The sequence below is a fragment of the Macaca fascicularis genome, chromosome 10 (assembly GCF_037993035.2).
Source record: "Macaca fascicularis isolate 582-1 chromosome 10, T2T-MFA8v1.1".
NCBI lineage: Eukaryota > Metazoa > Chordata > Mammalia > Primates > Cercopithecidae > Macaca > Macaca fascicularis.
The window spans coordinates 54309312-54328145 of record NC_088384.1 but is presented as its reverse complement, the minus strand read 5'-3'; the positions used below and the strand labels follow the sequence as shown (position 1 = coordinate 54328145).

Below are 18834 nucleotides of genomic sequence, written 5' to 3'. Positions count from 1 at the left end.
GTTGCTGGGGAGTCTGAGGTGGGAGGATTGCCTGAGCTCAGGAATTCGAGTCTAGCCTGGTCAACATACTGAGACCCTGTCTCTAACAACAACAACAACAACAACAACAAATTTCTTAAAATCTGGATACACTTCTGCTTAAGAACCATGAATACATAAGTGTAATATGTAAATTCTTATGTATCAGAAACTTAAGATATTTCTAGAAGAGTTGGAGTTGGATATGTGCTAATTCCTTTCAATCTTTCCTTTCCAATAACATTAATCTTTTTTTTGGTTTGTTTTTGAGATGGGGTCTCAATCTGTTCCCCAGGCTGTAGTGCAGTGGTGTGATCACAGCTTACCACAGCCTTGACCTCCCCAAGCTCAGGTGGTTCTCCAATCTCAGTTTTTTTTGTTGTTGTTGTTTTTTGTTTCTTTGTTTGTTTTTTAGTAGAGACGAGGTTAATGCCATGTTTTTCAGGCTGACCTTGAACTCCTGGGCTCAAGTGAATCACCCACCTCAGCCTCCCAAAATGCTAGGATTACAGGTGTGAGCCCCATTCCTGGCCAAGTCTGACTTTTATATGTGGATGAGACATTAAAATGAATATTATTGGCACTATCAGCTTACGGAATAATACCTTTTCCTTTATACCTTCAGTTATTCCCTGCCAATCAGAAGGTCTTTAGAAATTTGCAGTGAGTAGTCTTTCATTAAGTAGAGAATGGCCCTCTCAGGATTTTGTGTCTCTTTGTTCAGTTATTCAAGTGCTTAGGTCAGTAAGTCATTGTTAAGAGCAGAGTTTTCTCAATTAGAATTGTAGCAAATTCTAAACCTTTTTAAAAATCAATTGAAGCTGTATCGTGGACTATCCATTATGTCTCTTATGTTTGCAGAGCTTTGACATAATCAAGATGACAGGTTTAAACACTAAAAACCATGGAGTTATTAAGAATATAGACGGGAATTCTGTTAGTTTCAGTAATCCTATGAACTGATGATTTAGTTAACAATCTGGAAAAAGTAAATACAAATAGATTTTAAATGAATGAATGGAAAAATTCTTCAAATGGGCAGTAGGAGTATTAATAGCAATTTTTATTGCACATTGGAGCTTGAACTTTTGGTAAAACATGTGAAACTAAAGAAATATTTTACATTCAAATTCTTGCTTTATACACAAGAATTTTGTCTTAGGGTTGGATAATATAGAGATAAAAGATACATCCCCTGCCCTCAAGAAGCTCTTTGTTTAAATGGAAAAAAAAATCATCATCCAAAAGTGCCATGCCAAATGCTGGGTTAGAAGCAAAGAGTCTTAGAAGCAGTAAATGTTGAAAGTGAGTTTTTGAGATAATCAGAGTTGATGTGGTCAGGCAGCGAAGGGGTGTTTCCAAGGGAAGCAGCAGCATGTGGGAAAGCACAGAAGAGTGAGATGGAAGCAGCTACATTTGATTTACTTTCTATGAGTGTAAGTCCATGGGATCTTATATAAAGTTTCCAGTTCAGCTGAGAAATACGTAATTTTTTAAATTACATATTGTTTTTGTTTTATATTGTTTTACAGCATGGCCTCACACCACTTTTGCTTGGCGTACATGGACAAAAACAGCAAGTGGTAAAATTTTTAATCAAGAAAAAAGCTAATTTAAGTGCACGTGACAGATGTGGAAGGTATAGTTATTTCTTTTAATCTGTGTGCTGTTCGAGATTGATAGCAGTCACTCAAGTCATAAATAATAAATTAGTAAGATTAAATTATACTTATTGGGACATAGTGATGAGTATCAACACAAATCAGTTAAGTAGAAAAACAATTATTTGGACTGGGCAACATGAAGAACAGTTTTAGTAGGATTCATCTTCTCTTATTGTATTGACTGATGTTATTTGTTGTATGATGTTTTTGGTTAGATGATATTATGTTAGCTAAAGGGATTTCATGTTAATTTTATGAAATGTGAACTTTAGCTTTTAGTTTACTTTATGACCCAGTATTGAACTTCTTAACCTTTTCTAGTAGTTTTTAACCTCTGTGTCGTATATGCTTTTCTGCTAAATATGCTGCATGAAACATAAATAGGAGTTGAAAATCCTTTTTTCTATTCAATGACTCTGCTTTAAGTTGCCTTGTTTGAAGAATATTAATGTTAGCTTATCCCTACTTGACAATTAATTGCTATTCCCACATACTGTGGGTCCAACAGCTTTTGCTTTTTTATTTCCAGTGTATTTTGATGGTTTTATTTTTAATTGGTATGGAGAGAGGGAGTGAAGATAGTTTTAAGTGGATACACTTTTCCTTTAATGAAGGCAAGCCGTAGGTGGGTGATAAAGAGAAAAGAGCTAGGCTTTGGATTCACACAAGACTGGGTTTAATCCCTGGCTTTCTTACTTGGTAAGTGTGTGACCTTGGGAATCTTATTTACCACCAAATGTGTTGTCATATATGAAAAGTAGGAGAATATATCCTTCAAATTGATTGTGCATAAGTAAGGAAGATATATATGGCATTTAATTCAGTGCCTAGCACATGCTTATTGGCATCATTAACTGAAACTCCTATGACTATTCTTACCATTATTATTAATATTACTGCTTTCAGCAAGCAGAGAGGTCTTACTTATCTTACCCTCTAGCTGATTTTCTATTACAGCATATCAGTCTAGGGAAGCTGTAAGGAAATCTTCACTTATAACTTTGTCCACTTCAGATAAGTGGCCCTAGCATTGTTTCTTGCCCGTTGAAAGACTTTAAATTAATGTCTTCTACTTTCCAATACCTCACCGAGATAAGAGGTTTCCTTGTTGTCCCTTCCTTTAAACCTTGTTGGTATTTTACAAAGATGAACACTTAAGCACCCAAGTGCTTGTGTGTTTTAGTGCATGTAAATCTTTAATTCTGCATGGACAGGCAAGATGTTAAGTTGATAAAGTATATCAAATTAGCTTTTAAAATAAGTTTATTACAGTTCCTAAGGGAGAAATTATCTCTGTCATTTTAGAAATGCTCTCATACTTGCTGTACGTTGTGGATCAGCAAGTATAGTCAGCCTTCTACTCGAGCAAAATATTGATGTCTCTTCTAAAGATCTATCTGGACAGATGGCCAGAGACTATGCTGTTTCTAGTCATCATAACGTGTAAGTGTTTACATTAAAAGGCGAGTTAATGCTAAATTGAGGTTTAAAATAATTATAACAATAGCTTCTTATATATCAGGTGAGATGTCATAGTGCCGTTCAGCTAGTTTTAGAGTGGCAGTCAGTTAGTCCCTTGCATCAGCCAGAAATTGGAAAAAAGGCAAGACAATTTAGAAGTACCAATGGATACAGGATTCTTTATCTCAGGACTTTTAAGACCTTGATACTGCCGGGCGCGGTGGCTCCAGCCTGTAATCCCAGCACTTTGGGAGGCCGAGACGGGCGGATCACGAGGTCAGGAGATCAAGACCATCCTGGCTAACGCAGTGAAACCCCGTCTCTACTAAAAAATACAAAAAACTAGCCGGGCGAGGTGGAGGGCACCTGTAGTCCCAGCTACTCGGGAGGCTGAGGCAGGAGAATGGCGTAAACCCAGGAGGCGGAGCTTGCAGTGAGCTGAGATCCGACCACTACACTCCAGCCCGGGCGACAGCGCAAGACTCCCTCTCAAAAAAAAAAGAAAAAAAAAAAAAGACCTTGATACTTAGAGATCCCAACATTGTTCATTTCATCCAAGTATAACACCTATGGATGGGATTAAAAAACAGTGTCATATCTTTGATTTTTCTGATTAGTTATTTGGGTCTTGAAATGTCCAGCTTAACAGAAAACCTTGTACTGTCTTCTGGAGACTATTTCCTACATACTCCTTGAATTTTTCAATAACTGAAGGGATTCACTAAATCCAAGGAAGACAGTCCCTTTTATCAAGTCAGAAGGAGGAGAATAAAAAGGTCATTCCAGTCATTCTGATGTTTCCCTTGTTTCTGTTGCTGCGTTGTTGCCACTCAAACTGGTCCTGTTGCCTGGTAATGGTTGACCTTTGACACCAAGATGCCCTTACTGATTCAGATCCCTCAAGTCTTTAAGTTCCCATATCTATGCTTCTATGCTCAGCCATTGTTCCCAAAGCACCAGCACCCTGCTCTGGCAGCTGGGCATCCTGTCTTGATCTGCAGACAAAGTGAGCAAAATGACACTTGCCCCCATATTCAGAACCTAATGTGGAAACCACATCTTAGCCAAGAATTAGCTGAGACCTTCATGGTACAAAATCCTTTGAGGCCGTTGTTGGTCTTTTCTCTGGCAGATATTAATTGGGCTTGTTCTAAAGGGTCAGAGGGGTTCAAATAATGTGACAGAAAGAGATCAGTGTTTGTTTCTTCTTCTTTGCTATCAGATCTGTACTATGAGGCACCTTTATATTCTCTATAGAACCTTAGGCAGTAGAAAGTCCCATATGAACCTTCTCCGAGCAGTGGCTCCCAGTTGTGGTCGGCCCTTGAGTGATCTCTTTTACATGATAATGAAAATCGTCCAAGCTACTTCATCTGTAACTCAAGATTTTAAAATATTTTCAAATTCTACCTCACAGGGAGCCATTGAAGAGAATTCTCAGAATCTCAAGTAGGTTAGTTGGACTTAACAGAACCAAGCCCTGTGCATGACTCATCACTAATCATGTGTAAAAGTAGGGCTTTGTGCTTGCTTCAGCAGCACATATCCTAAAATGGGAACAATACAGAGAAAATTAGCATGGCTTCTGCATAAGGAAGCAGCACAAATTTTTGAAGCATTCCATAGTTTGGTCAGTCACTGGAAGGTCATTTGACTATTTGCTGACTAGCTCTAAGGAAACAGTGTGAATCAAAGCAAAACATGGGTGCCACCAAAATATTGAAATTGTGATTTGCACTAAAAAAATAGTCATGTAAGATGGTCTATGAGGTGATTCAGAGCTGAATAATGTGTTTGGTGCAAAATATGTTGTTAGTGTGTATGTCAAAAATTAGAGAATGTCAACTTACAACTTCTTCATGGAAAATAAAAAACATATAGGTAGAGTTTTGGTCTCCATGTCAGCTGGAATTGAACATCAACATAAACCATTATCCTACGAAACATCCGCTGGCTCAGAGTTGGAGTCGGTAGAGAAGGATCACTGGTCCAAGCCAGGTCTTAACATCCATTGGTTTTTCTGCCCTTGGTGTGATTGGTCAACTCCGTAATAGTGGACACTCACATTAGCTACTTTAATGAGATATTTATGAGTAAATTTAGTTACAAACTAAGACGTAGTTGAGATGCCCAGAATTATAAGCCCTAAGGAGCAGGAAAACTAAGAAGCAAAATTAAGACTTAATAACACTTGCTGAAAACTATAACATTTGCATATTAGAACCTATGAACAAAATATGCATTGGGTTTTATTTGGGATTCCAAGATAATTTTAGTTATAATGTTTAGGAACAGATTATTCCTTTGCTTTACTATTTCTCTGAGCATTTAAAAAATGTTATCTTGTTAAATCTTTGTAACAACCTAGTGAAAGAAGGCAGTAAAGTCCTCATTTTGTTGAAGAAGATAAGCAAGTCATCCAAGAACAAATAGCAGCTGTTCATTATGGAGCTAGGACTTAAGCAGAGTTGGAACACTTTCTATTATGTCATGCTACTGCAAGCTAATTTACTGGGTCACACTGCTCTCAATTTATGAGCATTTCACCCTACATTTTTGTCTTCTTTACTTAGAAGCTTCAAGAGAAGTTTGTAGAATGTACTCATAAGTGGATGGGATAATACTGTTAAGTTCTGATATTATGATATTGTTTGAAATACTCTAAGAATTTTACATTTGGTAAGTGTTTTACATCAGTATTAAAATAGTAATGTGGTTTATTACATTTTTATACATAGAATTTGCCAATTACTTTCTGACTACAAAGAAAAACAGATGCTAAAAATCTCTTCTGAAAACAGCAATCCAGGTAACACTTGTGATAGTGAATTACTTTAGGTCAGTTGTCCCCGATCTTTTTGGTACCAGGGACCAGTTTTGTGGAAGACAGTCTTTCTATGGGCTGGGGGAAGGTGGGGATAGTTTCAGGATTATTTAGTCATGTTACATTTATTGTGCTACTTTATTTATATTATTATTACATTGTAATATACAATGAAATAATTATACAACTTACCATCATGTAGAAGCTGTGGAAGCTCTGAGCTTGTTTTTCTACAACTAGATGGTCTCATCTGGGGGCAACATGAGACAGTGACAGATCATCAGGCATTAGATTCTCATATGAAGCACACAACCTAGATCCCTCGGGTGGGCAGTTCACAACAGGGTTCATGCTCCAATGAGTATCTAGTGCTATCACTGATCTAGGAAGGGGCAGAGTTCAGGCAATAATATGAGCCATTATTATTGGTTGGCCGTAAGTACAGGTGAAGCTTCCCTGGTTTGCTTACTGCTCACCTCTTCCTGTGTGGTGTGGTTCATAATAATCCATGGACTGCTACCAGTCTGTAGCATGGGAGTTGAGGACCCCTGCTCTGGGTGGTCCTACCATAGATAAAAAAGTAAAAGTAAGGAATTTTTGATCTCAAAAGAATGCTGAAGCAAAGTTATGTTACATATGCTTGTCCCAACAAGGTCTCACTATTACTGACTTCATTCCTCCTCATTTGAAGTTGGAAAGAGACACATTTACTTTGTTGGAACAAGATGTGCTCTTCTACCTGTTGGTTAGTTGTCATGATAACAGCAATTTTGTTAGAACAAATGCTCTACTACCATTTGCCAAAAGATTGTCATAATAAATATACAAATTTCTCAACTCTTGGCTCAGGAGATTATAATAAAATTAGAAAAATGTTTCACAATAACAAAAATGCTAGTATGCTACCTGGTTGTGGACACCTAATATATTGTATAACCCAAACGGTATGAGGACACCTTTAATTTAGCCATCAATTTATCAAAGAACTTTTATAAGTTTGGTTTTACAAGTTGCAGGAGATAAAGATGGAGCAGATGTAGTTTTGATTCTTAAGGTGCTCATAATAGAGCTGTCTCTATTTCATTTCTGTGCTTTTTCAATAGAATTTACAAAGAAAATATTTCCATTTATGTTTTCACTTCACTTAACAAATAACTATCAAATGTCTTTTAGATACTAACCATTTTTCTAATGCAACAGAACACAATTAAAAATACAGACAGGAGCTTGTTATTATCATTGCCATTATTTTTTTATTTCACTACTTTATTCAGTTCTTACTGTGTGCTAGATGCCCACTGGAAGCTTATAATTTATTATATATTGATTATGTGCCAGACATATGTGATGAGGAATGAAAGTTTTGGTAAAAAAAAAAAAAAGTAGGTATGATTCAAGGGAAGCATGCAGAGTGAGAAGAATTTTTCTAGGTAAAGAAGCAGAAGAATAATGTTTGACAGAAGGAACATGCAACAAGATTGTGTGTTGGCCAGAAGGAACATCTAAGGAGATTGCCTGTTTGGCAGGAAGGGCAGCAAGTGCAAAAGACAAGATGCTTGAGTGAACTTTGCAGGGTTTCTGAGCAGTTCACTTTTGCTAGCACCAAAAGTGTGAGATACCAGAGGTTGGGAATGAGGTGAATACTTAGCTAAGGCAAGTTTATGACAGACTTTTTAATACTACAGAAATGAGTAGGTTTTATCCTGTGGGCCATGGGAAGTTTACCAGGTAGAATGCTTTGGACTGCAAATACTGATGAGCAGTGGTGAAAACAGTAGGAACCAGAGTTGTTTTGTTTGTTCAGTGATATCCTAGGGATCCCTCTTGTCCCTCTTTCTGTGCTGTCGACAGTGTTTTATTCATGTCTCCTTTCATGGTTGGGTAATCTGCAACAGCTCCAAACATCTTGTTCTCACAACACAACATCTCAAGGGCTTCTTTTCTTCACCTGTGTTTTCTAAACAGGGAGAAAACTTAGAAACACACAAGGGGCTTCCTGTAACATTTCATTGGCTGTGTTACACTACCTGCTCATTCCCAAACCAAGCACTGGGAATGCAAATACGTGATTAGCTTAGAATTAACGTTTCTCTTTCTGAGGCTGAGGAGGGAGATTCGGATAATAAACATCCCAATAGACTTGTGTTTCTTCTGCAAGAAAGAATAAGGAATGGCTATTGGTAGGGAGTCGACAAGGTTTGCTGCAGGGGCTCATTGGAGATATGGGAGCAGGGGAGTCACAAGATTAAATTTGAGTATTAAGGCATTCTGGTTATGGTGTAAAATGGGTTAGCAAGCTTTTCCTGTAAAGGACCAGGTGGGAAATATTTTAGACTATGTGGTCTCTGTTATAACTACTTACTCCTGCTGTTGTCTGCTGTTGTAGAGTGAAAGCCACCATGATTCTATGTAAGCAAACAGGCATGACTGAGCTCCTGTAAAACTTTATTTACAAGCCATAAGGCAGATTTAATTTGGACTGTGGCCTATAGTTTCCTGGGATTGGTGGAAGGTTACCATGGAAAGAAACCAGGAGACAAAGGAAGCTTTTGCAATAGTCAGCTATAGTTTCCGTCACACATCCTTGGACTAGTATCAATGTATTATAAGGTTTTCACCCATCCATGGTGGAATAAAGTTAGGAATCTCAGTTACTCATTTTAATATGTTGGTCTTTGTTTTTATGGTGTTATGCCTTTTTATTTGTTTTGCTTAATTTTTCATGTAAGAACTAACATTAGTAGTTGACGGTTTTCTTTTAAATAGAAGCCATTTTGTAAAGTTTATGTTCCCAGTGGCAGTGGGAATATAAAGCAGAGGCAGAAGAGAGGTATAGTCCATATGATTTAGTGATAATTGAATGAGAAAGGCTTGGGGGACCGAGAGAAATGTCAGATGATTTACAGGTTTCCAGGTCGTACACTAGTATTTAACCTGGACATGAGGAAGGAGTAGGAAATTTTCTGGTGAATACAGAAGAGCAAAGAGCTGCAGGTCAGCAGAAATGACCAATTTTTTCCTATGCATGTTTAATGGAATATTCATGTAGCATATTTTGAGTAGGTAATTGGATAACCAGCATTTATAACTCACATCCTACTACTTTGACTCTCAGTAACAAGACTTATCAAAGATCAAAGAATCTGAAAGTTGATGAAAATGCCTATGTGTATCACCATCAGTGACCGAAAGTCAGCATCCACAGAACACAGAATTGGGATAGGTGAACTTAATAGATAAAGATGAATATCAGAATTGTGTTCCTCTTAGGGAATGATAGTCTCCATGACCTGTGTGAGTCACGGCTGCCAGAAAAGAAAGAGAGCAAGGAGTGTATTAAAGAAGCACAGCAAATTCAGTCCTAGAGTGCCCTGCTTGACTTCATGTCATAGTTCTGATTTCTAAAATACTATTTTCTGCAAAATATGCTTTCTGTTTTTCCCCTCTTGTAGCCTGCAACCAAACAGAATCCCTTCAGTGGGACATTTTTGTGTTCTTCCTTTAAAAACAGCAACATATAAATAACAAAAAGAAGTAAGAGAAAGAGTGTTTTTTTATAGGCTAGTATTTAACATAAACTTGAGAGTGAGTACCAAGATTATACTTAGAATTTACAGACCGGGTAGGAAGACGAGATAGAAATCTGAAGATTACTGACTCAAACACAGTGTAGTTTCATTGCTTTATTGTCACATCTCTGAATTCACAACTATGAATTATATTCATATGCATTATAACTTTAGAAAGCACCTTCCCAAACCAAATATTAAGTGATTTATTATAATTTCTTTGACTTATTATAGAATTGACTTTCCAAGTGCTCATGAGAATTATTGAGAATTTGCTACATAGTAACATCTCAGCTGTGTCCACAAGAGCTATCTGTCACCTTGTCTTAATGACTATTGGCTCACTAGGAATATTGGTTTTGGCATTAAAATGATATTTTTCTAAATGCAGATAGGACCAGGGATCACTCTTGAACATTAATGTCCAAGCATCTTAAAATTACACATCAGGTTTCATAATCTGACTTCTGTCCCACTCTCCATCTTTAGCCCTTTTCCCTGTGCGCCCTTTCTCTGGCATTACTGAGCTGCTGGTAATGTCCTACTCACTCGTTCACTCTTTCAGGCCTCACTCCTGCTCTTGCTGCTGTGTGGAATGCTGTTACCCTTTCCTTCCCTCTACTGCTTTTAATCTGCCTAGCCTCAATATTTCAGTCTGTGCTTGGGCATGTGTTCTAGAAAAGCCATCCCTGATATGCTTTATTTTCATTGTTTTTAAACCCTAATGCCTAGCATGTATGTAGCAGGACTCAATAAGAAATTTCTGAGTAAAATAAAGACTGTTTTTACAAAGATGATGTGCAAGACTGTTCTCTGCAGTCTTGGAGCAGAGGGGACAGACATGTGGGGGAATAATGTACAGTTCAGGTGGTAAAGATTCGGTAGAAAAATCAGTGAAGTCAGAAGGCAGCCTCAAGAAGGAGGTACCTTTTTATCTGGGGAAAGACATGCAGAATCAAGGAAGACTTCACATATCATTGTTTTAAAAGATGAAAATAAGGCCAGTTTTTGTGTCTCACAACTGTAATCCCAGCATTTTGGGGGGCTGGAGGAGGTGGATCACAAGGTCAAAAGATCAGGAACATCCCGGCCAATCATGAAACACCATCTCTACTACAAATATGAAAATTAGCTGGGCATAATGGTGCATGCCTGTAATCCCAGCTTCTTGGGAGACTGAGACAGGAGAATCACTTGAACCAGGGAGTCAGAGGTTGCAGTGAGCTGAGATTGTGCCACTGCACTCCAGCCTGGTGACAGAGAAAGACCCTGGCTCAAAAAAAAAAAAAAAAAAGAAGAAGAAGAAAAAAAAAAGAAAATAAAATAAATTTGTCAGAATAGTAGAGGAAACATTTTAGGTATTAGGAAGACATTGTGCACTAATAAAGGTGTCAGTAGTAGTTTTGGAAATCATTTATAAGGTACTATTGTTGCAGAAAACAGGAGGCAGGAGAGACCCAGTGGGTGAAACAGGATTTTATTTAGGTGCACACCGGTTCAGTGGATTTGCATCCAAATGCTGAGTCCTGAACAAAGACAGAGCCTAGCTTATAAAGGCAAGCTTACAGAAGCAGAACAAAGGCAGTTAATCATATAGTGACAGTTTTGCAACCTCAGCATAGCTTGTGACTTTGCAACCACATTGAAGGAAAAGAGGAACTTGCAAAATATATGCATTTGTACAAATAGCTATGAGTAAATGCTGAGGGGAAGGGGAGACGATAAAGGAATTTGTTTTCTGAACCTTGCTCTGGGATGTCTGGACCCATACCTGTGGGCTCTGGCTTCTTGGACAGGGTCAACACGACCTTACCTGGGCCCTGCCTGTTACTGTCCTTAAAGTCAGAGTAGCTAAGTGCAGGAAAACTTGTTTCTCTTTAAAACTAAATTTCCTTTCCATTACATTTACTGCTTCATGATTAGGATGTGGAGAACAACATACTGTGTTACCTTATATGTTTCTACTGTATTTTAAAGTTGTGTTACTGGTGGTTTTGTTCATTTATGTTGGGTGGATGAATTTGTGAGTGAATCTCATCAGGCGTCTCCCCAAGTGGTTTGTTGAAGTCTTAGAGAGTGATTTCCTAAGTAACTATTTCATGAAACACTAAACACTCAATTTATGAGATAAAATAAAATGTTGTCTTAAATCTATTTTTATAAAGGCAATAGTTTTTAACTGTTCTAAGTGGTTCATTTTAACTGAATATATGGATTTCTCAACAGAACAAGACTTAAAGCTGACATCAGAGGAAGAATCACAAAGGCTTAAAGGCAGTGAAAATAGCCAGCCAGAGGCATGGAAAATTTTACATTTAAATGTTTGATTTAATGCTGTTTTCTTTGCTTTAATAATATTAGGCTGTCCAAATGAAATTATCTTTCAGACTAGGTTTTGAGAATCAATAGATTCTTTTTTCTAAGAACTTTTTAATAGATTCATAAAATTTAATAAATTCAGCAATCTCATTAACAGAAGAATCAATAGATTCTAAGTTAGCATTTGAAACTTAACTTAAAAAACATAACCACTATAAACTTTAAAGTACTCTTATTTTACAATATTCTTATTTAAAATATTCTTATCTGCCTTTTTGATTAGCTTATAGGTAATCTTTCCTTTTGGAATAGAGGCAAAAGAAATTCCAGAACTTTGTTCTTTTATTCTTACAACACCCTGACATGATAAAGAAAGTAACATCAATTATTGGATTATATTATTAAGCAATAGAATTATGAACAATGTAACACTGATGGTCCCTGAGCTGGATTCGTGGTTGAAGAGTAATCATGGCCAGTGATTGAAAATCTGCAGTTTTATATTGCAGTCACTGATAGCAAGGTGAAAGATATATTCTGCCTTGTGATCTCTCATTGACCTCAGCGTTTCTCTTCAGGGAGGGAACCAGGTCATAAAAGCAACCCAAATGCCTATTACAAGAATCGTATCTTGCAGAATGGGACCTTTGGTGTTAGTGCAGAAACACAATAACATTTGAACTTACTGCAGTTGCAGAAAATCAGTACAGATTATTAAAATTTTTATCCACTGTCATTAGTACACATTAGAATATATTAGAACTGGACTTAAGCAGATAAACTAGATACATAACACTATCATATTACAACATATAATTTCAATTAAAATTTAAGAATTTGCATTTCTTTCTGTTTGGTGTTGATTTCAGCTCCTAATAATTGAAAGCATGCCTACAATCCAGTTAGTAATCTGTAGAGGCTCACTGGTTAGGGTTTGGTGAGGTAAACTCTTTTCAAGTGAGGAAGACTTTGCAACACTACAAATCATCCGCTGATGCATTTTTGGCAGATTTAACACGTAACAAATTAAGTGGAGTCCAAACAAATGGTGACAAAGTTAAGTTTGCTGGTTCATGTTTATCTTCTCCGGTTGGCTAAGGTGAATTATTTTTCTCATGTTAGTCAGAAGCCAGTGATGTGGCAGTAGCTGAACATAGATTAAAAAGTTAATTTTTAATTTTAATTAATTATTTATTTTAACAGTTAAATTTTAATTTTAATTATTTTCTAATTTTTCATTGTCTATACTTGATTACTTAAAATAAAATTATTTTTAAAACACGCATTCCAAAAGAGGAAACATCACAGAATTACAACAAGCAAATTAACGTTCTATTTTTTCATTTGCAGGAAATGTCTCAAGAACCAGAAATAAACAGGGATTGTGATAAAGAGGTATACCATTATATTCAAATGTTTCTGTTGAATTAGATTTTTACATTATGTTGTTTAATAAAGTGTTGTAAGTATAGGCATACATGATCCTATCATGTAAGTAGCATAAATCATCAGTGAAAAATTTAATATTTAACTCAGAAAGAATTCTGTAGATTGAGTTTTAAAGAGATACAAACCCCAGAGATATTCTTTCATTATTATGGAATAATCCTGAATGGTGCCGTAAAGTGCTAGGTCATGTGACTTTAGGAGCTTTGGATCAATCATTTTATCTTTCTTGGTTTTAGTCTGATTATCAATAGTTAATGTGGCTAAAGAAGATCATTTCTTATTCTGTGTATCTTCCAGCTAGAAAATTGTATGGCTATGGAATGTGAAATTTGGGGAGCATCTTATTTTCTGGGCATCCACGCTTGTACCTCAGCAGTTTTGCTCTGCTCCTTGTGTTGTGGCAAACTTTGGTTCCCATGTTTCAGTGAGAACCATCACGTTTTTGATATCCCAGGGACCAAATGAAAAAAAAATGATCAAAGGCAGTGGGGGAGAAGAATATCTCAGTGCAGAAAAGGGCAATCTTCCTTTCTATTCCTGAAGCCCCACAGTGTCTCATCCTCTAAATCTGACTGCTTAATGTGAGATCTAGGTGGTAAAGACAGAAGAAGACACATTTTGCATCTTTGTCTTTTTATTTGTGTGCTCCCACGAGTCAAACGGGATAAATATATATATAAGATTCTGAAGAGTGGTTGGGAATAAAAGCACAAAATGAAGGAGGACCCTTTTTGAATTTTGAAAAATTCTATTTTATTCAGTCAAACAGAAATGAAGCAAACTTTACAATGTTATGATAATTACATCTTAAAATTAGATGGTAATTGTTCTGTATATATGACCAAACTTAAGTGTGAAATATTTTTAATGACTACAATAATGACAAACTGAGTCAATTGATAAAATCAATTTAAAAGGTTCTTTTTATTCAATAAAGTGAATATCCTTAATATCCTTAATATCAAACTTCCACTCAAGGCTGAAGAAGAAATGAAGAAGCACGGAAGTAATAATATGGGATTACCAGAAAACCTGACTAATGATGCCACTGCTGGCAATGGTGATGATGGATTAATTCCACAAAGCAAGAGCAGAACACCTGAAAGTCAGCAATTTCCTGACACTGAGAATGAAGAGTATCACAGGTAAGCCTATGGCAACATTTAATAGGAGACAGCCATATGCTGTCAAACATCCTAATTTGGGCTAATATTCATGATTAAAAATTTTATATTTTTCCTAGGATATTCAGCCTTGCCTGGTAATCAGAAAAATGAAAATCAGCAAAAAATGAGTTACCATTTTTTCCAGTCATTAATTTATTTGAAAAATAACGAGTATTGGCAAATGTGAGGGGAAAGGAATTTCTTTACGTTTTAGTGAACTTTTATTTTAGCTTCAGAGGTACATGTGCAGTTTGTTATATAGGTAAACTGTATCATGGAAGTTTGGGCTACAGATTATTTCATCAGCCACATAATAAGCAAAATACCCAAAAAGTAGTTTTTTGGTCGTCTCCCTCCAGCCATGCTCCACCCTCAAGTAGACCCTTTTGCCTGTTTTTCTCCTCTTTGTGTCCATGAGTTCTCATTGTTTAGTTTCCACTAAATGATTAAGAATATGTGGCATTTGATTTTCTGTTTTTGCATTAGTTTGCTTAGAATAGTGGCCGCCAGCTCCATCTGTGTTGCTGCAAAGGAAATGGTCTCATTGAAAAAGACATGTCGTACACTGTTGGTAAATGCATTTCGAACATTAATTGAGTAGCATATTCACACACACATATATAACATAGTAAGGATATATATATATATGTTAAGGATACTTGTATAGATTTGTTACGTATATACTTACGTATAAGAACATTTATTACAGCATCATTATATCAAAAGATGGATCCTTATCAGTAGGAATTTATCATTACTAAAAGTAAATCCTTACCAATAGGAAATAGCTCAATTTTCATTCCCAGAAAATAATGTAGTATGGAACCATTTTTTACAAATGAGGTTAGATCTAGAGTATACGGATTATTTCACAATTAAAATGTATTTAAAACCTTTACTTTGATAACACATCTTAAGATAATTTTGTTAGAATTCTTGTAATATCTGCTGTGTTGCAAATGGAAGCTGCATGCTCCATTGACACTGTACCTTGATTGCTAGTTATTAAATTTTTGTTGTCAGTGCCTGAGTGCTGAAATATTGGATCTTCAATCTGAATATTGCCAAGGGATTGTATGGGGATCTATATTTAATATAAACATTTCAGTATATTGGGTAAAACTTTTATTAAAATGTATCAAAGGATCTTTCATCTACTAAACCAGGATTTGGTCAGATTTTTCTGCAAAGAGTCAGTTAGTAAATATTTTAGGCTTTGCAGACTGTATATATATTTTTGAGACAGGGTCTCTGTTGCCCAGGCTGGAGTGCGGTTTTGTGATCATGGCTCACTGCAGCCTCAACTTTCTGGGCTCTAGTGATCCTCCCACCTCAGCCTCTCTGCTAGCTGGGACCACAGGTGTGCAACATCACACCCAGCTAATTGACTCTGTGAACTGTAGAGTGAATAAGCGTGGCTGGGTTCCAAGATACTTGACTTACAAAAACAGGCAGTGGGATTCGGCCCACAGGTGTTAATGTGCTGACCTTGTGCTAAAAGGAAGGTGCTGCTAATGCAATAACTCTTATTCATAAAAGTGTCCTGCATGTGTGACATTATCCTTCCTTTTAGAAAAGGATATATTTCAGTATTCAGCACACCACATTTTTCCACAGTGACTTCATATAATTTTTAAAATTTCATTTATAACATAAGACTATTTTCTGCATTTCTGCCACTTTATTCCTGTGAATAGAACTCAGTAGTTGACTGTGATCAATTACTTTGTATATTTGATGAGTATCAACTGTTCTAGAATTGGCTGATTTTTATCAAGCCAGAAATACTCTCCTTGAAACGTTTAGTGTTTCTTGGTCTTTATGTATAAGCATGAACAAAGTGATATTCAGCTTATGGAATCTAGAATTGTTTAAGGTGACTTTTAGTTCTATAGTTTTAAGAATTTAACACCTCAGTCTGGCATTTTTAATGCCACATGTGTATAATTTTATAACTTTTAAAATATATAATTGTTATGTAAAATTTGAAGACTACACCTGTTATATAAAATTTGAAATTAATTGTCTATTATTTTCCATGACTGTGGAAGAAAATAACAACATTCTCAGCCATGACTTCTAAGTATGATGTCCTTAAAAGAACTGTCTACACTCATGAACTCAATTTTCTTTTCATTCACTCTTGATCTCACACCAGTAAGTCTTCAGTTTCAGTACTCCTCCAACGTTGTTTTTCCTCAAGATTATCACTAATTTTTTTTCTGTAATAGATCTAGGCATTTTTCGTACACTTCATTTTATTTAATCTGTTAGCAGAATTTGAGCAATGGAGGACATCTCCTCTCTAACAGCGTCTTCAACTTGGCTTTCAGGACCTCAGTCCCTCAGGCTTTTCCTCCTGCCTTTCTAATCCATTCATCATGGCCTCTTTTGCTTGCTCCTCCTCATCTTTCTCCATTTGGACATTGTTTTTTCCGAGGGCTCAGTCCTCAATCTTCTCTCTCATGACTTTTTCTTTTTTTGAGACAGAGTTTCACTCTGTCACCCAGGCTGGAGTTCAGTGGTGTGATCTCGGCTCACTGCAACCTCCACCTCCTGGGTTCAAGTGATTCTCCTGCCTCAGCCTCCTGAGTAGCTGGCATTACAAGTTCGTGCCACCATGCTCAGCTAATTTTTGTATTTTTAGTAGAGACAGCATTTCCCTATGTTGGCCAGCCTGGTCTCAAACTCCTGACCTCAGGTGATCTCTCTGCCTTCGCCTCACAAAGTGTTGGGGTTGCAGGCATGAGCCACTGCACCCAGCCCCTTGTGACTTTTTCTACCGTGTATATGCTAGTGATTTCCAAATGTATGTCTCTGGCTCAGATCTCTCTCCCTAATTCCAGATTTCCATATGAGCCTGCCTAGTTGATATCTCTATTTGGTTAGCTATTGGGTATCACACACTTGTCAGACCCAAAACTGGGCTACTGATGGCCTTCCTGAAATCTACCCCTCATGTATTCTTTCCTACTTTGGTTAAGGGCAACTCTTCCAGTTGCTCTGCCAAAAATCTCGTTGTCATTCTTGACTCATCTCTCTCTCCGTCTCTGACACCTTACATCTATTCTCTCAGTAAATCTTGTCAGGTCTACCTGAAGAATATGTCCAGAAGCCAATCATATCTTCTACATCTGAGCCACCCTCATCTGCAGTCTACATGAGTGTCATAGACTGGTAATTGATAGTCCTGGCTTTTAAAAACTTCCCTTTTCATCAATTCTTAACTCAGTGGATGTACTTAAAATATAAGTCAAATTGTGTCAGTCCTGTGCCCCAGCCCTTCTGATTGCCTCCCATTTCACTCTGAGTATGTGTCAAATTTCCTCCTAATTATCTTCCTTGCTCTGCTTTAGCCACACTGAACTTCTTGCCATCCCTTATCTACCCCTAGTGCTTAAAGACTCCAAGCACACCTCTGTACTTGGCAGTTCCCTGTGTCTGGAATGCTTTTTCCCCAGATATCCTTCTAGCTTACTCTTTCCATTCCTTCAGTTCTTTATTTAAAACCTCCTTTCTGCTAAGAAGCAGAAAAAGGGTAAAAAGAAACACATTATGGAACAACCACTTTCTGAGGAAGAACCATGTACTGCCCAGATGCATCATGCTTAAGATTCAACTGGGAGTGTACCAGGGAGGCTCTCTAATGTAACCAAGGGAAGGTTCAATGAAACAAACTGATTTATCATCTCTAACTTCAAATCCATTTGTATCTTGGCATCAACACTCTTAACCTTATATCATCATTTCTTAGAGTCTTTGATATACAAATAAAAGATTTTTTGTATTAGAAAGAAATCCCCTTTCTCAGCAGAGACTTTTCTGACCATCCCAACTTTCCCACCACCCTCCCCATCAAACACATAAACATTTCATTTTCCTGCTTTAGTTTTTCTCCTCTAACGTACTGTATATTTTGTCTTCTCTGTCTATTGTTATTGTGTGTTTATCTCACTCTCATGAATAAGGATTTTATTTTTCACTACTATATCCTCACTGCCTAGAAAAAGGCCTAGCATATTGGATGTAGCTACCTAATAAATCCTTATTAAATGAGTGAATGGAGTTTATCCTGGGTATGTTGTTTGATTGATTCTCACTTTAAAATTTTGACATGGGTCATTCTATTAGTTTTGTCTGGTAATTATATGCATTTTAATAATTGTTTTGGCTTTTTATAATAAGCTACATTCTTTATATTAATTTTTTTATTTAGGGAGAAAAGCCCAATATTGCAGTTATTCATTATTTATTCTTTTATTTGTAATCATAATTGTAATTATGGTAAACTGACTCAGAGGAATTGCAAACTTTACTAGTATTTTATTTGATTTGATTTTTGAGATAGAGTCTCACTCTATCAC

General features: G+C 36.6%; 1 protein-coding gene and 1 non-coding gene across 2 annotated transcripts in view; both read left to right on the top strand.

Moving 5' to 3' along the window:
* LOC135965276 (POTE ankyrin domain family member B-like) overlaps positions 1-18834 on the top strand; it is a 32380-nt gene that overhangs the window by 7197 nt on the left and 6349 nt on the right. Inside the window, exons 5-10 of the mRNA XM_074003175.1 lie at positions 1551-1657; positions 2988-3125; positions 5882-5952; positions 11763-11833; positions 13206-13250; positions 14283-14449. Of these exons, the coding sequence (XP_073859276.1) occupies positions 1551-1657; positions 2988-3125; positions 5882-5952; positions 11763-11833; positions 13206-13250; positions 14283-14449 (599 nt within the window). The remainder of the gene's footprint in view (positions 1-1550; positions 1658-2987; positions 3126-5881; positions 5953-11762; positions 11834-13205; positions 13251-14282; positions 14450-18834) is intronic.
* LOC135965798 (U6 spliceosomal RNA) lies at positions 4667-4773 on the top strand. Its single transcript, XR_010578911.1, has one exon. It is a non-coding gene; the product is annotated as a U6 spliceosomal RNA (small nuclear RNA).